General features: G+C 43.2%; 1 protein-coding gene across 1 annotated transcript; it reads left to right on the top strand.

Annotated features, from left to right (window-relative positions):
- The first annotated feature begins 370 nt into the window (after positions 1-370).
- Positions 371-6,815, top strand: LOC119649224. Its single transcript, XM_038051283.1, has 3 exons — positions 371-481; positions 5,467-5,600; positions 5,668-6,815. Exons 2-3 carry the CDS (start codon positions 5,540-5,542, stop codon positions 6,798-6,800), a joined length of 1,194 nt encoding a protein of 397 aa, XP_037907211.1. The 5' UTR covers positions 371-481; positions 5,467-5,539; the 3' UTR covers positions 6,801-6,815.
- The last annotated feature ends 20,852 nt before the right edge of the window (positions 6,816-27,667 follow it).

Here is a 27,667-nt window from a genome sequence, read left to right as displayed (position 1 = left end):
TTTGTATAAGCAGCATTGTGATTCGGTGACAAATTTGGAATTCCCAACTTATCATTCATGCATTAAATTTGGCCATAATCGAAAAGCTGCAGATCTATACGCCCCTCAAATGCATACTATAAATGCAGTAGCAATCGAATCGAATTTCATTAATCACCGCAAAGCCGAAGTTGAAGTTCATCTAGTCTTGTGTTGACAAATATTAAAGCGTAAAGTGCATTGAATCTTCAGTTTGAAAGTTCTTAGGACTAGACCACATTAGCTCGGTTTTACCTTTTATTAAAGTGAAAAGCCAAATAGACTTTTATTTCAGGCTCTTAACGAACCTGATTAAATAATCAATTTCACAAAAGGAAGTTTTTTAACTCAATCGTAACAAGTGAATGTTTTTATAACCAAAATTAAAACTAGTGCAACTGTATTGCTTCCAGGACAGTGCGCCCTCGTAAATAGGGAAAAATAGTGCGCGAGAGAAAAGAAAGTAAGCGAAGGCTTTACGCAGGAAGAGTTCTTTACTTTTTCCATAGAAAAAGTTTCAAGAACCAATTGTTGGCTTCTTAGTACTAAAGAAGGAAACAACTGGTTCCGGAAATTTGAAAAAACCTTAAGCCAAAAAAGGGAGCTAATCTTTCTGTTCAGTGGGAAATGTTGAAAATATACAAAAAAGTTACTTCAATAGTCAGTTATGAAGATACTATCAAGAAGCAACGAAGCCATTTTGAAATTAGAATGCGAATAAACTCTCGTATTTCCTGTTAAAACATCAAAGTGATGAGCCCGTCAAAAGAAAAAACTTAATTGGAAGCCATTAACGCCAACTCTAATTTAATATAAAAATATATCTATTCAAACCAGTAGATAACTCCGCTAAACAGTTGAATATATTTCACATACACCATGCTCCCAATTCAACATCCAAATATGAATCGTCTCCAACAACAATTAAATTCTCCGCCATTTCATTAGAAATGCGTTTTATTTGTTGTGTCAAAAATGGCAGTATTCTCAAACGGCCCCCATCTAGATGCTTATCACTTTTAACGACACTTAACCGGAATTTTTCTTTTCAATTAATTTTATTTATCCTGCCAACGATACCTTACATGCCGAAGCGATTCCAAATATAAAAACAAGTCGGGAAACCGGAAGCTGGACGCTTCAGGTATAAAAGGTTTTGTATATTTCCTTTATAAAGATATTTGAGTGTGCGTTTTTCCCACTAGTATGTAGCACGTAATCTAAGCATATATTAATAATAATAATCATTGGCGCAACAATCCATATTGGATCAGGGCCTTGAAGTGTGTTAGAGTACTTCATTGAAGACCGTAACGGTACACTAGGAGGCAATGTGGTCAGCATTGCGCTTGCCAGAGATTATTACCCTGATTTGACTGAGGTACTCATTCACAGCTGAGTCGACTAGTATCCGAGGTCAAATCACGATACAAATTCCACTCTCACCAATGAGATTTGAACCGCGACCCTCCATACGAAGCCTTGTGCTCTAACCACTCAGCTATCCGGACGATATTATGTCAGAATATCCACTCTCGGGTGATATTGACATTGAAAGTCTATTATAACTTTGTTAGTAATGGTGCGATTTTCACCAAACTTGGTAGGATCATGTTTTTTATAGCCTATATTGCTGAAAAAAAATCGTGGTGCTAGGATGATCTTAAGGGGGGTTTGCATCCAATTATTAAAAAATATTGGCATATACTATTATTAAGTTTATTTGAATAGACACCATACGGTGGCAGTCCCCTGATTTTTTTCACATTTCTCGGTTGAGTAGTTTCTAAGAATGGGTAATTTAAAGAAATGATCACTTTCGACCCCCCGCACTTCCCACCTTTCCAATAAATGTCAAAACTAAGATCGGCCGCGGAGAATAATAACCGAGATCTTTCATTTGATACCCCACATGACCATATTTGGTGACAAAAATATTACACCCCCCCTTTTCCATGTATAGGGACCCCCTTAACTTCAACGCAGAATGATGTAATTCACTGTATACATGAGCGTTCACAGTTTCCACCTTACCACCAAATTTAGTGCCAATCGCTATAACTGTCTTCGAGAAAAATACCTGTAACAGACAGACAGACAGTAAACCGATTTTAATAAGGTTTTGTTTAACCTTAGAAAGTGTAACTAGATTTTATAATTGAGAGTGAATGACCCTCACAATCCATTACGAGAGCGAGAACCTAAAGAAAAATTGGCAAGAATTAATGTGCAGAACTACCAGTGCCTAAGTACAGTCCTTTTGCATCAGTCAAGATCAAGAGTCTGCAGAGGTCCTTTCGGATGTTTCAGTCTATCTCACGTCATTATTAAGCATTGAATGTATCTTTATCCGACCGCACGAAAATCTGAAATATAAAAACACCGGAAGGACGAAGTTGAAAATAGAAAGCGAAAATCCACGACGGATCGCAACCCTAATTGATGCCTCTCTTGCCTCATTGTCACCTCAGCATCCTCTAGCCATGATAATTGAGAATGCCTCTTATTATGGTGTGAATTCTATGAGGTTTATAGTAATGAAGTCTAACAAACTTCGGGCCACAATTTGTCAGATTCCTTGAATGTCTATCAATGTGAATGAAAAAGGGAAATTCAAAAAAACAAAAATTTAAAATTAAAGACAAGTTGTCCCCTATAATACGAAAAATCTTTCGCAATAACGCTAACCTTGCCTGTGATTCGATTTATCGAAATCAACTAGGTTCGGAAATATGTATTGAAACCAGAAGTTTAAAGATAATCATAAATATGGTCTACCTTTGTTGGCTATTGCCAACCAAGACAGCCGAACCGCATTATCAAAAATTGACGATTGTAAACGCTAAGGTCCACACGACCAAAATGAGGCAAATACCCATTTGAATATTCTCAATTTTCCCGGTTCTATATGGAAAGCGAATATAAGATTCTGAATTTCGCTTTTATACTGCCAGATAGAATTGACGCCGGTATGCCAACTATGTTTCCGACTTGTCGTTAACTCTTCAATTTTATTAGCTTCCTTAATTTCAAGTTACCTTTGAATGAAATTATCCCTACGTCCTGTTTCCATCTAACTTCGTTAAGTTACAGAGTTTTCCATTCCCTATTTTCGTAAACATCTTTCATTTCGCAGGGACCGCCTTCTATCATCATCATCAACGGCGCAACAACCGGTATCCGATATAATAAAAACTTGTTATTTCTTTTTCACTGGTGTGAATATTTATTCTTGCAAACACCGATATTTCGGGAACCACTTGTTCCCTTCATCAGTGCTAACAAGTTTGCTCATCTGTAGGCATTAAGCTTGCATTTGTGATATTATAATCATGGCCAATTTAAAAAACTTATATCGCTCATAGATTTCATCGTTATCTAGGCTACGGAATCGTCCATCCTTATGTAGGGGGCCAAAAATTCTTCGGAGGATTCTTCTCTCGAACGCGGCCAGGAGTTCGCAACTCTTCTTGCTAAGAACCCAAGTCTCCGAAGAATACATGAGAACTGGCAAGACCATTGTCTTGTACAGTATGAGCTTTGACCCTACGGTGAGACGTTTCGAGCGGAACAGTTTTTGTAAGCTGAAATAGGCTCTGTTGACTGACAACACCCGTGCATCATCGTAGCTGTTATCGGTTGTAATTTTCGACCCTAGATAGGAGAAACTATCAACGGTCTCAAAGTTTTAGTCTCCTTATTCTTCCCGTTTGACCAGTGCGGTTTGATGTTGTTGGTTGGTTGATTTTTGGTGCTGACGTTGCCTCCATATATTTTGTCTTGCCTTCATTGATGTGCATCCCAAGATCTCGCACCGTCGTTCTTCCCATGATTTCGACATCGTCAGCATAGGCCAGTAGTTGGGTGGACTTAAAGAAGATCGTTCCTCAGCATCACGAATCACTCTCTCGATGGCCAGGTTAAAGAGGACGCATGATAGGGCATCCCCTTGTCGTAGACCGTTGACGTCGCATGGTGTTGAGAGTGATCCCGCTGCTCTTATCTAGCCTCGCACATTGGTCAGGGTCAGCCTAGGCAGTCTTATCAATTTCGTCGGGATACCGAATGGCCGTGTACAGTTTTACTCTGGCTATGCTATCATAGTTTTTGACGACCCATTCCAATGAAACAGACACAATTACTGTCAGCGGCAGTGACCTGCCTAGAACTGAGTGATTGAAATATCTCTGGTCAATGCTATCAGTCAATGGAGAACTGCGTTATAAAATTGCTTCACGTATTCACGAAACCTGGATGAAATTGCGTTCCAGAAAAAGTTGCAAATCTAAAATTTATCGCAATATCGTCCGTCCTGTCGCTCTCTACGGTTAAAAGACAATATTGCTTTGGACTAGTGGCATGACACGTTTTGATCACATCCGAAATGAGGATATCCGCGATCAATTTGAATTTGCATCGATCTTGGAAAAATTGTGAAAGAGGCGAAAGAGGAAAAAAGAAAACAATCTGCTGCTTTTTAGCCCATACTTATGGCTTCTCTTCTAAAGACTTCTCCGCCTTGCCGAAGAAATTTTCAGCCGTCTTACCCGGAAACTTCTTCAACTCCAGCATCATATCTCCTTTTTAGGACCGTCTAATCCGGCTAACGATTTCTGCAAGGCCCATCAATTCCGGATCGGATTTGGCCTTCCTGAGAATATCACCGTATGCCATATCTCCTTTTTTAGAAATGATGGTCAATTCGGGCTGTAATTTTATTTTGTGTTAAGATCACCCGCAATGACGATATAGCCAAGGACAAGCACGGTACAAATGTTTGTACCCACAAATTGCCAGAAGACATCTTTCTCGGCTTCGGGTAGACTTGGCTGTGGTTCTTATGCCGTGAAAAAAATTAGTCGTGCAATCAGTTAATGTAATTGTGAGCTTCATCGGCTGATCATCAAATTGTTAGACATCATTAATGACATCGCGGAAACCCTCAGTGATGGCAGTGCCAAAACCATATTGAGCCATTTTTACCTCTACCACTTTGTTACCACACCATCCAGTTTCTTGTCGAGTGCAAATATCAACACGCCTCTTCCGAATCCCTTCATCTTCGCAGTGAGGGTACCTGTATTGAGCGTGCAGCGAGCATTTGTTTGTCTCGGACTAATTTACGTACTGATTTCTCGACAGGACTGGGCCTTAAGTTGCTTAACGACCAGCCTGTCACTGAACTTAGCATCATGTAGGATTTGGCGTAGTTTAGTAACTCCAACTATCGCTGATTTCAGCAGGATAGTACAAAGTACATTGCCTCAAAACCCCTTATCTTATCTGGGCTTGGAACCAGCATACTGTATCTATAACACTACGGAATTTCAAGAATGATTACAGTCCCAGCAAACTTAAAGATAGTCTTCGTCTGAAATGAAATTTCTTATATACTGTCCTAAACAATGCAATAACATACCATTTTAAAATCCAAAATTTGTACTTCAGGAAACCAACTCAGTCCGTGATAAACATTCCGCAGAGATTATACATTTCGCACTAGTGGAGTTGGCAGAACAGGATGTGCTTCCGCCAAGTATTTTACCGATTGTTATGTCTATTCGGCAAACACTGCTATGAAGGTATGAACATAATTACTATTGCATACAATCCACGTATCTTTTCTTATTTTTAAACCTTCTATTCTAGACGGCCCAGGTTGCAGATTTGAGACAAACTCTGGAGACTTGGGATTCCTCCAACCTCTTCTTCTTATTAGTGGAACCAACGAACTCCTCCAACCACTTCCTGATGGAGGGTTTGTCTTCAATTATAATGACAAGATTGATTTGGCCTGCACAAGCAACTTTGCTGATTCTATCAAAGGTAAAAGGGTTACAGCTTACTGCAAAGGAGGCAAACAATTTTGTGTCCAGGGCATATACCGTAACATTAGCGAAATTCAATGCACTTTGCCGGTTCAAGGAACCGCCCGCAAAACCACCAGAAAATGCTATAACAATTCAACTATTGCAGAAATTGGCTTCTCCTTGGGTAGAACATTCATTACCACAATAGAAGTCTGTTTTAATCCTTCCAAAGCTAGTAGCTACTATTCCCACTATAGTATATACCCGGCGACTGTTAATTTGCAGAGAAACTCAGGTCGGCCTCAATTCGCTGAAGGCGACTTTTACGGGTTCAATGTGTTCGATTTCTACAACATTGAAAACCAAGAAGTGGTTTTCCGTGACGTTGTCAGCCTCGGAAGAGAACAACCTGTCGTACTTAATAAAACCCAATCATTGTGTCGAGGTCATTTGGCAGCTAAGGCTGACTTCATCCTTGGTCCAGCTCAATTTGCAACTTTCTTTCTTATCAATACGGCTCCATCTTGGATATGCATCGACGGCGGAGGTTGGATGAAAATCGAAGACGACGTCAGGAAACTTGCTTATAACAAATCCTTGAACTTAGAACTTTACACCGGAACTTATGACATTTTAAAGCTACGTAATGCAGGAAACCTTACCGATTTAAGAGAAATTTATCTAAACGCTAACGAAAAATTACTTCCAGTGCCAAGATTCTTCTATAAGGTCGTCATTGACAAGGATACTAGAAGAGGAATTGTTTTAATTAGGGTCAATAATCCTTTTTTGACTGCGAACTACATCAGGGCGAATGAAGTAATCTGTCCAGATGTGAGCAATCAAATTAAGTGGGTGAAATTGGGAAAGAATATATATAAAGGATACTCTTATGCTTGCGATGTTCACGAATTCGTCGAAAGAGTTCCGCATTTACCTTTTCTAAATGTAACCGGCCTATTATATTCATAGATATAAGTTTGTCAACAAAAGAAACATATTATTGGTATATAATCTATAAATTTCAATAGCATTCATTGTTTAAAGCAAGTATCAGTGCGTTTTCCTTACATCTATAGCATCTTCAGAAACTCAGCGTTAAAGATCCAAAAATCTAGGTGGCTACCTCAGTAATGGCATAGGGATGAGATTGGAGGCCGCTGTCCTCAACTCCTCATTTAATTTTCTTAATAAAATGATGCCAACTTTTTTCAACCCACCGCCTAATCAGATATTACTGATGCTACTAAACTTGGAGTTTAAATTGTACTTTAAAAGGAAACAAATCACGTGTAGGCGATTCAGGGCTAGATCGAGCACTGTAAGTTTTGCCCTATTTAAGGAGGCCAAACGTCGGCGGAAGAATGTTGTTGCTGACGCGAAGCGGTTGTCGTGAAATTTAGTCTGACTTATCTGTGACGGAAGATGTCAAGTCCTTCTGGAAATCCATGAAGAATTTTCGTGTTTACCTCAACGATAAATACCCATGTTGGGATCCTAGGCAAAACAGGTACCCTTCATCATCATCAACAACAAACGGTATTCGGTCTAGGCCTGCCTTAATACGGAACTCCAGACATCCCGGTTTTGCGCCGAGGTCCACCAATTCGATATCCCTAAAAGCTGTCCTGACCTACACCATCGCTCTGTCTCAGGAAGGGCCTGCCTTATCTTCTTTTTCTACCATAGATATTGCCCTTTTAGACTTTCCGGGCTGGATCCTTATCCATACGGATTAACTGACCCGCCCACCGAAACCTATTGAGCCGGATTTTATCCACAAACTGACGAACCACAAATTTTCTTATTATAAACCCAGGTCTCCGAGGAATACTATACATAGGGACTGGCCCGATCATAGTTTTTTACAGTAAGAGCTAGGGTAGTACGTTTCGAGCGAAACAGTTTTTGTTAGCTGAAATAGGCTTTGTTGGCTGCCAATAACCGTGCGCGGATTTCACCATCGTGGTTGTTATCGGTTGTTATTTTCGACCCTAGATAGGAGAAATTTTGGTGCTGACGTTGCCACCATGTACTTCGCCTTGCTTTCATTAATGCGCAGCCCAAGATCGCTCGATCTGGGTAAAGGTAAACCGTACATCTCGGATTGTTCTTCCCATGATGTCAATATCGTCAGCGTAGGCCAGTAGTTGGAGGGACTTGAAGAGTATGGCGCCTCTCGCATTTACATCTGCATCGCGAATCACCTTCTCCAGGACCAGGTTGACGAGGACGCATGATAAGGCATACCCTTGTCTTAGACCGTTGTTGATGTTGAATGGGCCCGGCAGTGATCCCGCTGCTTTTATCTGCCCTCGCACATTAGTCAGGGTCAGTCTAGTCAGTCTTATCAACTTCGTTAGGATACCGGCTCTCTCATGGCCGTGTACAATTTTACCCTGGCTATGCTGGAGAAGGCCGAAAGGGTTGAACTTTAGAGGATGCCTGCTGGATGGATGGTTGTGCAAGCTGCGAGTTAAATAGCAGCAGAAGGGCTAGTCGAGAAGAGAAAAAATATTCGAAAGTTTAATCTTGTGTACTCAAAAAATTTTAACAAAGAAAAGTGAACTACGTGTTACGTCCTATGTAATAATATAACACCTCAAATCAAATTCTCATTGAAAACACCGCAATTGAATTGTAAAATAAATGATAAACTTTGTTGTTTTTGTTTTATTTTATATTTAACAATTCATGTGCAATTGTCGCGGGGGCTATCTACTTTCGATTGAACGTTCTGTCTTTGTTTAGTGACTGTGAGCGGAATTAGGCGGAATTGCGGCGTGATTTCATTTTATAATAACTTGATAACGTAGGATTGCTTTCATCAGATCGGAAATGAAAATGAATCCCCTGAGAAGATCAGCCACTCCAGAACAAGAAATTATATTTCGGGGATTTTTTAAAAGAAAGATTTTATTAAATCACTCACTCATTAGCTACGAAACTACAAAACTCCGGAAAGGTTTTGTGGTTTTCCTGTACAAGAGACTTTCTAGTAATTATCAAATGGAAGAGAATGTTTTGGTTCTTATAAACGTGGGCCTTAAGTATAGCAAACTATTAATTTTAGTGCGATTGTTGCTGGGAACTTCTGAAATGTCGCCAAATATTGGTTGTGGAAACGTTAGCCAAACTTCGTTCAGATTTATCGGAGTTATTACCAATATTTCAGCCTCTTGAACATTACATCCACGACGTTGTGCTTCCCAACTAACAGTCAACTGAAGAGAGAGAAAACTTTCCATACGAATAATCCCGTAGAAAGACGGTAAACCTTCAAATAAAATTAAGTCCTGTTGGTGACTGATCGCCCGCCGTGTCAGCCTGATCCCTCGGTTCTCTTTGGGCCCGAATTGATGTCAAAACCACAATCAAATCCCGCTGTGATTGGTACACCGGCACCCGGTTATACTGAGTGCGGGCTCAGCATTCCTACTGGTAGATGCAAGGCTTACCTAAAGCCTCTTCCGCAACTAAGGAAGACAGCACCCGAGTTATACATCACAACTGCACGCTTGAGCCCACAAGAAGCTCTGACCACGATGTGGACATTTCCACAGTCACCATGAAGCTCCCATCTCTGAATAACTTGGCCAAGAACACATCTCCTAGGAATTTTGCTGAAACATATGTACTGGGGATATTATCCCGGTTCCTATGATACCAAGTAACCTCTGGTGAGGGTTCGTGGCCGAAGCCACTCGAGATAAATCTCATGTAGATCCCAGCTATTCCTTGCAGCATTCGGCGTAGCCAGCAACACTATTGTCAGCCTCTTTAATTTGTGACCTATCCACCTTTTGATGACATCGCCCATGAATATCTGACGTATGCGCCGACGAAGTTCTTCGTTGGAAACATTATTAGGCCAGTCTTCCTCGGTGATACGCAGATGGGTGTTGCGAAGTCATGGAACCTTCAAGTGGCAGGGAGGGCTTCCCATGTGCTACTCCCATATAGCAAGACAGAACGAACACTAGCGTGAAACAGGCCGAACTTGATGTTGGTGTAGAGATAACTGCATTTTCTGAATTTAGACACATCCAATTTAGTGCCACGCTTCGTTTCTTATTTCGAATTAATTCAGATAGAGAGGGGGCAATGTCCCAGCAAACAGAGAAATATTGGTTTTGCTGGTGTTTATCTTCACTCCAACTATATTAGCATCCACACCCAGAGACATTTGATCTAAGTCTACGACCCGGTGAGAGAGCAAAAGGATCTCATCAGCGAAGCCGAAGTGCTTCAGGGTCCAGAGCGGAAATCAACTTGTTCTCTATCCAACAAGTTTTCGAGGTGTTTTTTGATACGTTCCAGAATTATCTTTCCGATAGGAGGGAGCAGGCAAATACCGCTTTAATTACCGCACTCAAGATAGGTGCCTTTCTTTGGAATCTTAATGATCATCCCCTTCTTCCACTCTCTAGGAAAGATCATGAATTGCCAGGATTTCCATGCGAGTAGGAGCAGCAAATTTGCAGAAACTGCAGGTGCAATGATGGTGCTTTGTTGGTTTTTACACACCCTTCTTCGGTTCCGACTAAACCCACAGCACGTCGGCCGCATAAACTTGAACGTGTATTGGCAGAAAATGCAATTCACATAGAAGTGAGTAGATCAACATACTCCGCAAGAGTAACGATAATACACCTCCCTAAAGCAGCTTTCCTTTACTTCTGTTGTCAGAAACTGTTCATCGCATAGTTTTTAGAAAGGTGGACGGTCGATAGTCCCGTTAATGTTCACGGATATCCTTATCGCGTATCCACCTTTCAGAATTGCGTGTAAGGTAGCCCAACTTGATGGACTTATTCCGCTTAAAAGGATTCTGCCCAGCCTTGAGATTACTCTTCAAATAAAGATTATGCTCTACAGGGTTTGTCCTTTCTGGAATTCATGAGTTTTACCCTCTACTGTTTTAGGTTCTGCTCAACAAGCATGCAAATAATGGTCTTCGACGATCGGGCATCCAACGCTCGATATGTTCTGTCAGTGTTTATATGGTGAACTTGAAGCAACAGGCTCCAGGCTCCAGGCTCCAACATTTTTGTACCGGGATTAATGGAGGGTAGTAAATTGCCTCTTTGGCTTTTTACTATTCTTAGAGGAAGTTCCCAGGGCAGCAGTCTCTCCCGCTTTCGTACCAGCATGCCTAAGCGAGCGACCAGCTTTGTTAAAATTTCTGCCACTGATTTGATGAGCCCTCCCCTCACCGATCATAGTCCCCGCAGAAAACGTTACCCACCATATATGTGTTGATCTTAAGCTTCTTGCGGGCTTAACCGCTGGCCGAAGAGTCTTCAGCGTCGAGTGTAGATTTCGCCGGAGGTACTAGCTCGTCCCTGCCTTCAGCCGAAGATTCTCTTTCGTCGCACTTCGTCGGTTGGGGACAGCCATCAGACCAGTTGCTTCCGCATCACCCATTTGCCTCTCTTCCGCTTTTCCTGATAAGTGTGGAAAGAGGTGAACCTGTATTCTCCCGTCTTCAGTGGCAGGAGTTACCTGCTGCCAAGCCTTTGTTTTACTTTTGAGGTCGATCCAGATGCCAACGAGCCTGCTGTAGTTGAATTTCCAGTTTTAGTCATAATGCGACGTGGACACTAAATGCCAGCTCCCCATTGAAGCAGAAAGCATACCTTCACCGGATTTAGGGGCGCCTCGGCTGCCAATTAGTTGTTCATAGCCGCGAGTGCATTCAAAGTCTCTGACTTCCTTTCATTTGAGGAGTCCAGTTCTGAACACCAACACCTGGGAAGTGAAAACTAAACCATGCTTAGAAGATGTTGATTCTGTTCCAAAGGAGAAATTTCCAAGGAAGCAATTCGTGGTGACAAAAGCTATTCCACTGACTGTGTGCAGTTTGGCTTAGTTGTCTCCATGACCTGTAAATCCTACTAATGCGTAAAGAAATGTCTGGGAGCAGAGAGCCTGAAAGATCTCAATACGGACGACTCTTGCAAAGATGCGTAAAAAAACATAAGATATACCTTCTCGCTGTCCGAAAGCGCAGAGTGCAGAATGCCAGTGTGAAAAGTTTCCACAAAATGCCCGAATCTTCACTATCAACGCCGTGTATTAACCTATATGAAGCCAAGCTTGACCTATTTTTTGGGCACAAATTGCTGCTTCATCAACTAGATATCGAAAGGAAGGTATCCACCGGTAAATAGCAACCACAATTTCCAGCATGCATCGACGATGACAGGGATAGGATGGACCACGGCGTTGCCAAGACTTCGAAGCGTAATGATGGCTGGAAGCACACTTTAGCTAACATCGCTACAAGGAGCAAGGTCTTCTTCTTAAATTAAGCCTGATTTAGATCCACAGGAAATGATGTTGTCAAGTTTGCGTCGGTAATTGCCTTCAGTGAAGTATGTCAAATTGGAAATTGCCACTAAAGGAGATGATAAAAAGCTCCGTGGATAATACTCCACAGCTGTCAGCAGGTTTCTCAACTGAGCTCATTCATTGGAAAGATGAAGGCCTCGAGCTTCCCACCACAATTTATAACATGACACCTCTACTTGTTAGGGTACTTTCATAACCAATAAAACAGACCGTAACATAGAAGGAACCTTCTCAAAGAAACTGCTATACAGAGATTGTGGGTTGTCAAAGCATGTATCCCACTTGGGAATCGCAGCATCACCCTCACTGTCCTCAACAAGAGATAGATGGCTGGCATCCGAAAAAGCAGGGATAGTTTCAGTGTAGATTGAAGCCGTTGTATGCGAGGGTGATTAATATCTTCCAACTGGCTGGCTATTTAAACGTGGTGCCTGGAGGAGCTGAGGCTCATTTCAAGTAACTGTGGACGGTTGCGCGTAGATGTGATTAACGCGCTATATGCTAATGGCAACCATATATTTAAATCGCAGAATAATGCACTATAGAGGAGGCTGGATTGCGCGACTACTCGTTGAAGGTTGCTTCTTAACCATTGAAGTCAACCCAGAGCTTTTGCATCCTAACATAGGATGGAGTGCCGAAGCCAAGGACATGTTTTGAAAGAGTATGAACGTCATTCACTTTTCCCTAAGACCGGAATTATGTACCAAACACAGCTCGAGAATTCCGAATGGTTGAAAAATTGTCTGCTCGGAAGCCACGCCAACCATGGGCTTCTGTCAAGAGGAAAAGTGGACGACATAGTTGCAATCATAAACGCAGTAATGAGCATTGGCAGAGCAGGCCTAATAATATTTTTTCTTAACGTAATGAATTTGGGAAGATACCTAAAACTGTAAACATTGAATGAGGTAATCTAGGCTGAAATAATAATAGTCGTACTCCCAAGCCCGGCTGTGAAAGAAGGAGAGAAGGATATGAATGTATGAATGGCTGCACGCCGCCGCAGCTTCTCAGGGAGTATATGAGGAAAGTGCAGGGACTTTGCAGTCGTACAGATTGCTCACTGAGGAAGCTATCACCACACCTGACATTTAGGTATAAAAAGCAAATTCAAAAGTGAGAAGAATGACGAACTTAAATTCCGGGACGAATGAACGGCGGGAGTCGTCTGAGTTGGTGACTGGGTCGGCATTCCGTAATAGACAGCACAGCGTCCAAACCGTTAATTGTCGGTCGGTTAGACGTCTAGGCGCCACGATGACCAGAAGCATTGCGAGTCCCAAAGATTGCACATAGAATCCTCAGAAATAAACCCCTACATCCCTAGAAGCTCCGAGAATTCTATCTCAAATCAATGATGAGATTGCATCCCTGCTATGTGCTCATATGTCGCTCCTGCAACTACAATCACTTGTGTATTGTAGTGCAGTTACGGCTGTCAGACTGCACGGTCAGAAGATTCGCTTTCGCCTTGTTTTGTTGTTTGAGTGACCGAAGAGATACACCATGGAAAATTCATCTAGAACGTCGGCGGGATTCACTAAGGCAGGACATTGTTAGGCTCATTTAAACCACCCCTGACAGGGGGGAGGGGGGCTTGGTTGACATGGCGGCACAACATCACCGCCAAGTCGACTCACTGCGCGCTTATTTTTCCAGCAAATACCTAATGGTGGAACCAAGAAGTTCCCCGGTTGAGATTATCGTATCTGTGAGCAAGGAGACTTTCCCAAAAGATAAGAGGAAAGTCAGAATATCGACAGAAAAGCAAACCGCGATCTTCGAAGTAGTCTTAAGAATACCCTGCGGGAAAGTAAACAGAATTGTTGCAGGCACCAGCGCCTTGGGTCAAATACGGATCCGTGGGGCGCTGCTTACAAGTTTATAATGAACAAGATTCGTGGGCAAAAATCAGTCAAAATGAAGAAAGTAGACCTCAACCAACGGTTCAACACGACGTCTTCTCGATGCTTGGGGTGACGACGTCGAACTACGAAAGATATAAAGACGAATTGGGGATAATAAGCACACTGCACAATCATGGAATCACAGTGGAAAAGGTGGAGGTTAGTTTTGCTATATAAGCCCCAAAAACCTCTTGGCGCACGATCTGCACATCGCCCTATCTGCCTTTTAGACACTGTGAGACAGTGATATACAGCAGGCTGCTTCGGTTCGGCGAAGTAACCGATGGCTATCGAAACAGTAACATAGGTGTCCGAGAGTGCACTTTACCACCAATGCTATAGTAACGATTCTGGATCTGGCTTTGAAGGCATCGGTCATTGATAAGTGCTGCTGGATGTCAGGAATGTCTTTAACTCAACCAAATGGAATAGCGTTAAAGACGTCGTTGCTAAACAGGGTGTTCCTAGTTACTTAGCTCGGATTACCGAGGCTTACCTCTCGGAGAGACTTCATTGGTAGAAGACAGATGACGGACCGAACAAATATGTTGTGACAGCAGGTATTCCCCAAAGCTCTGTATTCGAGCCCTTGCTTTAGGGCGTAAACTCTAAAGGCCTTCACTTCGAAACGAGGCAACGTTGATTTGTTGTGCAGACGATGGTAGCAGTTGCGAAGTACCCCGAGGACGTAGAACTTTATGGAAGTAAAACTATTGATGCCGCAGAAGCATGGTTGGAAACGGTTAAACTTGGCCTGCTGGACGATAACAGAGATACAGTCCTTATTGTCGACCACAGGAAAAACAATACTACCAAAATCCGGATTGGTAATAGCGAGGTCGTTTCAAAATCAATGATTAGATACCTAAGCTAAACTCCAAGGGGCACCTAGACTATGCGCGAGGGCGAATCCAGCCGATATGATCGCTGACTGAAAAGCCATTAGGAAGGAGCTGTACAGCAGACGGCAGCAATGGTGGGAAAATTCCGAAAAAGTCCGCTGGACCCATATACCGATCCCATGTATTGAGAGATAGGTCAAACAAAAACCCGGAGACTTGGATTACCACCTAGCACAGTTCCTTACGAACACAGTGGATACTGACTGCAACCAGACGCAGCAGTGTCTTTGTATTATTTCCACCCCAGCCCAGGTCGCCGAATCCCCCATGCGAAGACAGAGATGGAGACATACGGTTGGAAGAACTGATTATGAAACTGGTTACCGAACTGGCATCGGTACCTAGCACGCGAATGTACTTGCTCCGTAACCCGGGATCACCCCCATCATAATGCCTAGTCCAAAATCTAGGCAGACCCAGAGGGATACAGAGTATATGGATGCCCTAAGAGGTCAGGAGACAAGAAGGTCACCATCTAATAATGAATCTAGTCTGGTCTTATCCATCGATGGTCAGCTAGCTTACTTCCAAGCACAAACTGTAAACATTCTCTACCAAAAATGTGAACCTATACATGCATGCATCCCCTCGTCTTGCAAAATGCACCGCTTTTTGCACATTTGGTGACATTTCACATGCAATTGAGCTTCACTAAATATAGGGGAACGAACCGCTCCCTGAAAGCGTTTGATATTTACTCCTGATCATTCAGATGTGAAAAGCGTAAACAACTTTTCATGTGTGGCGGAAAATGGCCATTTTTTCAAAAATTGTAAATTCCTAACATAAAAATAAATCCTAAATCCAATTCATTTGTAAGAAACGCATTTTTTCCGACATCTCAACTTCTATTTTTGCGTGACTCCTTCATTATTAGCACCGATTTCCCCTATAAATAGTGCGTGTAGAGTTCATGTAGATAAATACTGAATTGTTCAGATGTATATGAAGCAAAATATCTTTAGCGACTGTTAATTTTATCTTTTGTATCTGGCCGAAGTGGAACATATAAATACATTTCCCTCTAATTATTTTGAATGCATCTAACTTGCATATGTATCTAAAGATACAAACCTAAACTATAAATCATTGTTGTAGTAAAAGAGGAAATTCAGTTGTTCCTAGATGAACATAACTTTCAGATAAATTTCCCCTAAAACTTGCCATTTTGTAGTTTAGAAACGATTCATTAGGAAGTCATAAAGATACAAGAAAACTCAGGATGGTCTATTAAGCGCATACCAAGTGAAACTTTCTTTTTTGAATTTAGTTTTGACTAATGGTGACACGTTGTCTGCTGCATAACCTTATTGTTATTTACTTTAGCTTTTCAGAATTGAATTCACTAAATTAATGCTAAGCAGTGTGGTACTTACTAAGTCTCCTCTAAGGATGGTTAAATTTCAGAGGGGCAGTTTACCGTCCCGTGGAAGGGTCTGCAGAAAAAGGGCAAGAGACTGGACCGAACTCCATCATCTCGCATTGGAAGTCCACTTATAAGGCTACTTTCCGATGCTAGTGGGCTTTTTCATAGTGGATCTGCCCGAGGACCGGTCTAACCAAGACCTACCTAACTACCTTCGAAGTCACATATACCTGCGACCTCGACCAGTCTTGCAAGAACGTTATGGAAAGAATGAACTAAAAGGAAATGTTCCCGTGCGCCTATTTCAGCTACATAAATAAATAAATAGTTCATTAGTGTAGGACTTTTTCACTAAATTATAGGAGGTCCAAGAACCCAACTGCTGTGCAATATATATGTCCGGTCTTCCAGCACCACATCATCTGCTTTTCAGAAATCTGCAAGGACGATAAGATATTGAGTTCTATGTTCTTCAAAGATTACTCTGTCCTATGACCATAGGGCTTTCGGTGGGGCAAATCACTGACCACAATTAAGTTCTCCTTTCATTCCGAACCCATCACGATTATGCTACCGTATACCTATACCCTGCATTAGCCTAACAGTAGTTATTCCCAGTTCCTCCCTTCCTTAATCCTCTTTCCATCTTTTTCTTCCTCTATGAAACCTTCATGCACCACTCTTCAATTCAACTTCGACTGTGTCCTTTCTAACCTTCTGTTGTCTTGCTTGGTGAGTTTTTCAAGCAGGGGTGATCAACGTGCACCGCTTTTTTGGTAACCAAATTATACCTGGGGGCCAATGTGTCCCTGTTAATGGTACTGACTAACTCCTTGTAGCATTGTTACTCCCTTTTACAGACCAAAATCTGGGGCAATTGCTTCATAGACTTGCAATTTCAGCCGTCCAAAAGTATACAGGGGACTCTATGTGATGGAGTCTCCTTTTGGGAACTGATGCATTGGAAGTTTGGTGATGGGGCTTATTATTGAGTGCACTAGCGATTCAGTGGCAGTTCTTCTATCCGCGTCTGAGTGTTGTGGCTCATTTACCCTTGTAAATTCAGTAATGATTTCGCATGTTCGACCTGGTAGGTATTTGTTGGACGTCAAAACATTACGAGAACTCGTCTGTCATTTCAAAGGAAATGTACTGATGATCATTGATCTCAATATCTTCGGGTACAGTCCATCAATACCCCGGTGACACTCAGGAAACGTCAAGAATAGTGCCATCACAACCGGGGCATAAAAATGTAGGAGTGCTGCAGATATTCAAAACAATAAGTTCTATCCTGACGGCCATCTCTATAATTTGTACACCACGACTCTGGCGTTTAGTCGCATCCAACCAGAATTGCGTCTTTCACATTTCGAATCTCCTCCTCCAAAGTGCTGGGCAGACTCCGAAAATTAAGCAAAGAAGAAAGTGACACACAAGGAACAAAACCATGGCCATCTCCAAAGTTGACCGTATCTCCACCCATATGGCAGCAATTCCGGATATATCAGCATAGCACGATGGTGAACTCCTATCTCCGCTCTGTGAACCAATCAACTCGTCTTTCTTACACTATCTGCCTCATAAGGTAGTGCACAGCTCTAAATGTTCGCCTGTAGGATGTGGATGAAAGTGTTTCCCCTTTCACTATTTACAATACTTCTTTAAAGATCTCGCTTCACTTGGAACTGGGAACGTAAGGCCCTGGCAAGGATAATATTTTTCCGACGCAAGTCTTCGCTCTGTACCAGGATTCGCCATATTGGAAACACAAAGCTCCCCTGTCCTGCCTTGAAAATTCCTGGTATCCCCCCGGGGTAGAAACCGCCCTTCACCTTATCCTGCAAATCATGAAAAAGTTGGCACATGGTCTTCTCAAGGTCGATGACAACGGCCTCTCGAATTGGCAAAGGTGACTGCCACCTTGTGGTTTTCCACATCTGGGTAATCCCTTTTGTTTTCTTGCTCCACCTCTTCTTCAGTCTCTTCTTCCAACTATGTTCGACAAGTATACCCCCGGTTCGAGTATACTAGATAGATTTCCTCTACTTCAGGATCTCCAGGGTTGATTTTGAACGGCATTTCTCGAAGAACTTTCGCGAAAAATCTCCCTTCGTTCTTCCCCTAACTTTGGTTCACCCCTCAAACCGTGCAAGGTACTTTTTTGTAAAAGAGGGTTCGGGTGAATTTACGTTGTACAAATTCAAGAGCGCGACAGTCACGGATGCGGAAGGGAGACCAGACTACACAGCAATATTCAAGGATTTTTCTGACAAGGGAGTTGAAGAGTGTTAAGAAGGGCTGAATTAAAGTATAGTCGGAGGAAGAACATAGGAACAGATAAAACCAAACATTTTGGAAACTCTATTGATGATGTCAACGAAATAGGAATTGAAACGAAGTTTGTCATCGAATATTACACACATGTCTTGAAAGGAGGTCAGAGTGAAAGGGATTATCCACTAAGAGAACAGGAAAAGGATGTTCGGAAGGGTTTTAACGAGTAGCACATCCATTGGCATTTGATGACATTCAGTGTTAGCATGTTAACCGAACAGTATCAAGGTTGGACTGCAAGAAAGCACAGTCAAGGGGAGACGAAACAGAGGCAAATAATTTAAGGTTCTCTGGGTAAACCAAACACGGGCAACTGAAGATGGAGGCGAAGTCATTGATAAACAACAGGTAGAGTAGGTGCCCAACTATAGAACCTTGGGGAACACCATGAAGAGAAACCCTTCAGGAACGGTGTGACAGATAGGAAGAAACCCAGGCAATGATCGAGGGAGGGAAGTTGATTTGAGAGAGTTTAGGGAGGTATTATGGTCAGCGGCATGAAAGGCTTTGGAGAAATCAGTATAAATAGGATGTACCTCCTATCGTAAATTAAAGCATTTAGCGACGAGGTTAATAAAGACCAGAAGATTTGAAGCCGTTTTTTCACGAAACCATGCTGCTCTTTGTCAATGAAGTGACCGAAGTGTGCGGTGCGAAGAGGATTTTGAAAAAGAGAGGTGGCGAGGTAGTTCGTAGCAAGAAAAGTTTCTCCGCTCTTGAGGATAGGGATGATAAGGGTCTCTTTCCACAGATTGTGAAGATAGCATTATTCTAGACTTGTGTTACAGATTATACACAGGGGGAGGGAAATATGTTTTCTACAGTTAAGAAGGAAGAGGTTTGGAAGCCCACCGGACCAGGTCCGGTGAGTCCCTAGGTAAGTCAAAAGAAAAATGGCTGAAAGAGAATCTTTAGCTCATATAAAGATATTTATTTATATAGAATGGAAGTAATTTTCTCCGGGAATTCCCAAAGATCCTGTATAAATATTCACAACAAAATTAACTAAAAGGTTAGTATAATAGGTAGCTTAATTTGCACCCCAGGTGCATTTTCCTGATTCTCGCTCTGGGCATAATAACTGAGCTGGATTCAAATTTTCTCCCCTGTTGCCCACGATCGAATCCCAATTAGCCATGGATGTCTGGATTCCTCCTTACGATTACGATTACGAATCAACCAACGAAGTGATCTCATGACATTGGTGTCAACAGAAACTTAGCCGAGGAAGGCGTAAGGTGAGGAATAGCCAGAGATTCGGAGCAGTCTGCAGTTAGAAGAGGCGTAGAGGGTAGGGTAGTCGAGGGAGAAAACACTAAGAGAAGTAGGTGCAGAGAAGGTCGCAGGATTGTTTGGGGCAGTTGGCAGTGAAGTCGGAAAAACTGATAGAAAAAGGGAAGATTGTGTGGGATTACGGGAAAAGCGATTGTTGGACCAAAACGGTTTCAAGTTACCGCGGGCAAAGGCGGCTTCGGCGCTCAACATGTCATTGTCTATGCAACTAGTATGCTCACGCGTAGAGTGACACAAATCCTCATGGGAGTTTGTGATCAGACGCGACTTTAGGCGGTGGTAAGAAGTCCGCCTTAATTGAGCCTGCACTACCAACTTAGTAACGTCGTAGCTTTCAACCTACTTACAGCACTGTCAAGATTATCCTCGGGATGGAAGCAGCTGCAACATTAACCTGAAAGCTGTTTCCACGGGAGAACACTTTGGTGTAGTTAAACCCATGGTGTTTAACGTAGGTACCTGTCGTGGAGACTTAATCCTACGGTCCTCTTCAAACACGGATTGATTTTGTGACCACAATCAGAGACAAGCAACAACGGTACCAGTCTATACCAAGTGCATAGCTTAGCATTCATACTGGCGGATGCAAGAATTACCTAAATCTCTACCGAAATATGGAGTACGGCACCCGTGTTGAAACGCAACACCACGTCGAGGCCCGAAGGTCTCTTCTCGCTTGAGCACAACCACAACCACCATGAAACTCCCACTAGGGGGGCCAACCGCAAATAACCGAGCTGTACTCACATACAACTTGCCTCGCCGAACTTGAATGATACCAATAACTATACGCTGTTTTATCAAAATGTAAGGGGTCTAAGGACCAAGCTGTCGGATTTCAAACTGTCTGCCTTAGCATTCCAACATCATGTCATCTGCATTTCTGAAACCTGGCTGGATGACAGGATTTTAGATTCTGAGCTCATCGAAGGTTACTCTGTGTTTCGTTGTGACAGAGACTGCGTTGCGCTTGGCAAGACAACTGGCGGAGGTGCCCTAGTAGCTGTTAAGTCCCCTCTCCGTGCCGAAATCATCTTTTCCTCCTCCTCCTCCCCCTACGATTCTGTTACCATACGTGTCCTTCCGCCAAACGTATGTCCCTTTATTATATCATGTGTATATTTTCCCTGCCTAAGCCCGCCTTCTCTGTACGAGGATTTCTTCGACAGATTATCAGAGGCTCTAACCGTTTTGTTTCCCTCACTTCCTTTCATCCTCTGTGGTGACTTTAATCTTCCTATGCTCTCCTGGCCCGTTACACCTGGCCTTTCCTCCCTCCTTAATAACTTGACCCACCCTTCCCTTCCTCTATCCACTTTCATGTACACCTGTGGGGCCCTCCAATTTAACCTTTCTTGAAACCAATTAGATCGCACTCTTGACCTTGTCCTCTCTAACCTTCCTGTACGTTATCTTTCCCAATCCCTTCATGCTCCGTCTTACGTTGCCCCTGACGCCCATCATCCTGCTCTCGAGTTCGATGTTCAGATATCCCGACTCCACTCTCCTGTCGCTCGCAAGCCTACCAAGTTCAACTTTCGTAAGGCGAACTTCGAAGGTCTGAACTCAGCCCTGGCGTCAATCAACTGGGTCCCCATGCTCTCTCCATTTACATGTGATCAAGCACTCAACACTTTCTATACCATATTATCTGATCTTCTTCCTTGTTACGTTCCCTCCTCTCCTAAGTGCTTACGCTCTTACCCCGTCTGGTTCACCACTGAAATTCACAAAAAACTACGTCAAAAACAGACTGCGAGAAAGAAGTTCCTGTCTTCTAGAAACGTTGCTGACTTAGTTTTTTTCAAATCCGTTCGTTCCTCGGTCAAATCTTTAATACGTAAGTCCAGGCACGAATATTTGTCCAGCGTGGAAGACTCCTTAAAGTGCGGAAATCTGAAACCTTTCTGGTCCCATATTCGCAACTCCCGCTGCCCCGCCCAGTTACCCCCTCCGTCCATTAAATTCTCTGGCTTCTCTGCTAACTCCCCCCAACGATCTTGTGATTTACTCTGCCGCTACTTTTCGTCAGTCTATGTTCCTCCTCCTTCCTCCGAATCCCTCCCGATAGTAGATGTAGCCTGCCCCGCATCGCCTACCATTCCCCTTCTTACCCCTATCCTTGTCGAATACCTCATTGGCGAACTTGATGCCAAGGTCGGACCTGGCTACGATGGTCTTCCAAACCTCTTTTTGATCAAAACTGGTAATTCCATCTCCCTTCCCCTATCTCTTATTTTCAACAAAAGCCTTGAAGAGAATCATTTTCCCAGCTTGTGGAAAGAGGCTCTCATTATCCCCATTCACAAAAGTGGAGATCGTTCGCTTGCCGAGAATTACCGTCCCATTTCCCTCCTCTCCTCCTGTTCCAAAATCCTGGAAAGATATGTCAGCGACTGGTTGTCCGCCCACTTTGGCCAACACATAGTGAAAGAACAACACGGCTTCGTTAAACGTAGGTCCACTGCCTCCAACCGGCTTGAATTTACAAACTTTGTCGCCAAATGTCTCAATTCACGGCAAGAAGTGCATACCATTTACACTGACTTCGCGAAAGCCTTCGACACTGTAAATCACAAGATACTTCTATCCAAACTCTCGTCCCTAAACGTTCCCATACCACTTGTTTTATGGCTTGCCTCTTATCTTTCCAACCGATCCTGCCGTGTCTCTTTTGACGGCTGTACTTCCCGCTCATTCTCCCCCTCTTCTGGCGTCCCACAGGGGTCTATTCTGGGTCCTTTGCTATTTTTATTTTTTATTAACGACCTTCCTCCCCTCCTTACTTGTCCCTGTTTGCTCAATGCAGACGACCTTAAGCTGTTTTCCGCTATATCGTCGCCTATGGACTGTGTTTCCCTTCAGAATAACCTGGACACTCTGGTTCGTTGGTGCTCGACTAATGGTTTAGCGCTAAATGTCAGTAAGTGTCACTCTATGTGCTACTCCCTAAAATCCTCACCGACTTCTTTCTCCTACTCGCTTAACAGACATTCCTTATCCTGCTTAAATTCCACTCAAGACCTCGGAGTCACTTTCGACAATAAGCTCCGCTTTGATACCCATTGCCTCGATGTCATCAATCGAGCAGCAAAACTGTCAGGCTTTATTCTTCGCTCCTCCTCTGATTTTGACTCCATCCAACCCTCCTTAGCTCTCTTCAATTCCCTTGTGAGGAATACCCCCGAGTATTGCTCCGTGATCTGGTCACCCACTCGTAACTGTGATTGTCTTGCCCTTGAAAATGTACAACGTAAATTCACCCGTTCTCTCTTCTTTAAGAAAAGCTTCCCTCGTGTGGATTACCCCTCCCGCCTCCGCTTTCTAAACCTTCCCTTCCTACAACAGCGTAGATCCTATCTGGACTTATGCACAATCTTTAAACTTTCCTCGGGCCTGATGGACTGCTCTGCCGCTAATGAGATCACCTGCCGTCCTGCGTCTTATAACACACGTAACGCAGATATTTTCAACGTGCCTTTCGCGGAGCTCGAAGTCTATTTTCATTCCCCGATTCCCAGGCTTTGCCGAAATTATAATGCAAAACAGCTTGGTCCTTTTAACTTCCCCACTTTATATAATTTTAAACATAGGATAAGTTTTTTGCTTTCTCCTCCTCCTGAGGACAATAATTAATTGGAATTCTTTCTGTTTGTTGTCCGTTAATTAAATAAATAAATAAATACAACGGGAGTTCACCCGAAGTATGAGAGTCCAGGGGTTTTCCCGGTTCCCATAGTACCAGTATACCCCCGGTAAGGTTCCGTGACCAATTTGCCACTTCGGATGAGTCCCCGTGCAGACTCGGGTCTGATCGCCCTAATTAGGCCTTTGGAGCATTCGCCTACTGCATCACGGCCAGCAAACCAAAATGAGAACAGCGTCTCCCGGTGCTACCACTATGGAGGTTTTCCTCGTCCACTTGGTTTTGGTTTGGCTGACAGGTTTGCCGCCCCATATTCCTCACCGCCACCTCTGAGCACCCACTTTGGTATAGTAAAGTAACAGAATGCGCAGCTGTCGGCTAATATGCAACCTATTCCGAATCGTTTGCCAAATCATAAGTCCATGTCTTCCCAGGTAGCCGTCATCATCGCCCTCCATCAATCAATCGGGTGGTTATATGGGGTTATCAAGTGATTTGTATGAGCTGAATTGCTGGGAAATAAACAAGAGTCATTGCCATCCAACAACTTTGCTTTGTCTATCCCAACCCATTTGGTCTCACAAGCTACATCCAAGTAAAGAGGAAGTTGAACTACCAAATGGAGTCTATCAAGGTTCCATTCTGTAACCGATATTATTGCTTCTCGTTATCGGTAACATATTTCAACCTGCCTGGCTTGAGGACATGCAGGAGTTCACTAGACCATGCCATCTTTCCTTAAGTGCCTCGACTAAGCTGTTGACATCTGTTCATTCTATTTACAAGTCATGAACCATGACCAGACGGCTCTAGATTTGGAGGAGACAAAGAGAATGGTAACATCTTGATGAAACGCCACCATCCTATTGCCTTAGGGACCCCAAAAATACATGGGTAAAGCAATAGAAGAAAAGGGGAGCTTCTCGTCTTAGGGAGAGTCAAGGAACATTAGCAGAAACCGAGAGCAAGGACGTGGATGACGTGCAGTGCCTACGAAGCGGGTTATAACAACCAAGAAACTCCTCAGTCAGTACTCTAAGAGACTCCAGCAGTTCCCTAATATGGAAATAAAAAGCAAGACTGTATTTAAAGAAATATAAAGTTTTAGGATAGGCTAGTTCCCAACTTTTAAAGGTAAACCTCCAGTGCTTCCTTGAGTGTAAAATCGATCATGGGCGCTCATTATTTTTCTTGTATTGCGGGTCACGCGATATTAAAGTCGCATTTGATAAGAAATACAGTGCTTTTATCACATGTACCTACATACCATATACGATGTGAGCAAAACCCGCTTGAATTAACAATAACTACTTAGAACTAGCAAACTTTCAAAAACTATTTTTATCCGCCTTTGTGGCGAAAGCGTACCCTCGTGCGCTGATTATAGACCCAATCGCTTTAACTTGTTAATCATCCGCTTATCATCTCCAACAATAGTTATCAATTTCGGTAATGCGTCAATAGTGATGGACAACATGTCAATCAATTTGTGCTGAAATTCGCAAAGGTGATATCAAGCACGAATGATATGTGATATGTGGAGAGAAGTATCCGAAGCGCCTTATCAGCTAAAAATAGCCAAATGTTTTTGCTTTGAGGTACAACCTGACTTGAAATTGTATGAGGTCTATGTGCAAGTCATTTTCTGTTCCCGCATTAATGTTTGGAATTATGTTGATTCCGCCTAAATTAACTTATCTTCAAGTTTCATGTCAGGAAATTGGAATAATTGATTTTGAATGAATTGAATGTTTGACGCCACGCGCAGATAAATAGTTCACTCTCCGCAAATTGGTATTAATTCCGGTGTTGCATTGTGTTGTTGTTTCCATTGTTTCAACAAGATGGTAACAGACAGTCTACCTGATAACATAGAAAATATTCAAAGTGACACTTGGAGGATAATACCAGATCCTAAAAAACAACCTCCGCCCAACCAAAAAAAATTTAATCAAGAACAGGATCAGAATAACACAATATGTAGCATGGCGGAGACAAAGTGCTAAAAAATCCACTTAATGGTTAATGTGGTGGTCAAAGGGTAGTATAGGTCCCAGGGCGAAACGTGGATTGGTACCCACGATGGAGCATAAAACCTGGGAAATGCCGGCTGAACCAACACCAACAGCTCTACTACCAAACCCTATCTCCACCTCCACGTGGTGACCGCTGGGAGCTCTTTCTTAACGAAAAGCTGCAGACGGAGAAGGTTGAAGGCGAGTCTCCCGCGCCTGAAAACGGGACAAATTGTACCAACTGGTCCTCCAGGTTGGGGGTTGGGTAGGGCTGACAACTCTACATGAAAAACAACTTGTTACGAAGCCACAACAGGATCCTCGGACACGACGGACCCGGCAACGACAACGGATCAACGATTTGCGCATTTTATCATGAAACGTGCGCTCCCTGTACAGAGATGAAGCTGATGAGCAGGTAGCCGATATCCTGTCCCAATATAGGGCTGACATAACAGCGATACAAGAGATGCGATGGGCAGGGACCGGTTTCCTGGAGAAGAACCACTACACCATATATTATAGCGGTCATCCAGTAAACCATGTGCTCGGAGTAAGTTTCTTAGTCAGCCACAAAATGAAACCTGATGTTGTCGGCTTTGAAAACATAAGCGAACGGCTATGCACTCTGCGCTTGCGAGGCAAGTTTAAAAATATGAGCCTCATAAACGTTCACGCCCCTACAGAGGAGACTGCAGAGTCGGAGAAGGATACCTTCTACGAGGCAGTAGAACGAACCCTCGAAGCCTGTCCCAGATATGATATCAAAATCATACTTGGGGATTTTAACAGCCAAGTAGGGAAGGAGCCCGTATTCAGGTGATACGTTGGCTCCCATAGCTTACACGAAAAAACAAATGATAATGGACTGCGGATTATTCAATTGGCAGGGTCACACGAAATGGTTGTTGGAAGTACCTGGTTTGCGCGGAAAGTGGTCCACAAACATACGTGGGCCTCTCCAGACGGGGCCACCTTCAACCAAATTGACCACATGTTGATCGAACGCCGCCACCTCTCACCCTTGATGAATGTCAGAACATATAGGCGGGCCAATATAGACTCCGATCATTATCTAGTTGGCATGGTGCTCCGAGCTCAAATAACAATACCACCTAGAATCCCCTCTGACAATCAGGTGAGAGTTAACACTGAAGCCATCCACAACACAACCCTCCGCGACACCTATAAGAGGGAAATGGATGCCGCAATAACCGCAGTCAACAAAGGACCTGGAGATGAAGCACCAACAAATGATCTTCACAATCACCTGAAGAACGTTATCATGGATACGGCCACAAGCATACTTAGCCCCAGCCGCAAAAGGAGTCGGAACGGCTGGTTTCATGATGAATGTAAGCTAGCAACGGAATGGAAGAATGCTGCATGAGTAATGTTGCATTCTCAAAGAACGCGGGCACGCGCAGAGACTTATCACGAACTCCGTCGAGCGGAGAAGCGACTTCACAGACGGAAAAAGGAAGTCTGGGAGAACCAACAAGTCTGTGAACTAGAAAAGTACAGGGAGCAACCGCACCAGGCGCGCAAGTTTTACCAACAAGTCAGCAGGATGAAGCCTTATACACCTCGATGCTCATCCTGCCGAGACAAAGAGGGGAAATCTGATTAGCGACAGAATGGACATATTAGAGCGATGGGTTGAGTACTTTGATGAACTGCTGAACAACCAGAACATGGGCGAGTTGGAGGCCCCACCAACTGAAGACGACGGACAAATACTGCCACCACCAAGTTTAGGAGAAACAGTCCGTGCAATTCATCGGCTAGAAAACCATAAGTCGCTAGGAGCCGATGGCACTACAGCCGAATGGGTTAAATATGGAGGCGCTCAGTTACACCAAGTGGTTCATCAACTTGTGCTCAAGGTATGTCAATGCCTGACAATTGGCAACGAGGCATTATCTGTCTCATACATAAAAAGGGAGATATCACACAGTGCAGCAATTATAGAGGTATCACGTTGCTGAGTACCATCTATAAGATATTCTCCTCTAT

The sequence above is a fragment of the Hermetia illucens genome, chromosome 2 (genome assembly GCF_905115235.1).
Source record: "Hermetia illucens chromosome 2, iHerIll2.2.curated.20191125, whole genome shotgun sequence".
Lineage (NCBI taxonomy): Eukaryota > Metazoa > Arthropoda > Insecta > Diptera > Stratiomyidae > Hermetia > Hermetia illucens.
Note: the sequence above shows the minus strand (reverse complement) of the source record. Positions and strands in the feature narration are given on the sequence as shown.

Bases quoted from the DNA above. Each gene is read 5' to 3' on its own strand.
- LOC119649224 (XM_038051283.1), top strand. From the start codon at position 5,540: ATGTGCTTCCGCCAAGTATTTTACCGATTGTTATGTCTATTCGGCAAA. The intron at 5,601-5,667 runs GTATGAACATAA...CTTCTATTCTAG, and splicing joins CGGCAAACACTGCTATGAAG to ACGGCCCAGGTTGCAGATTT.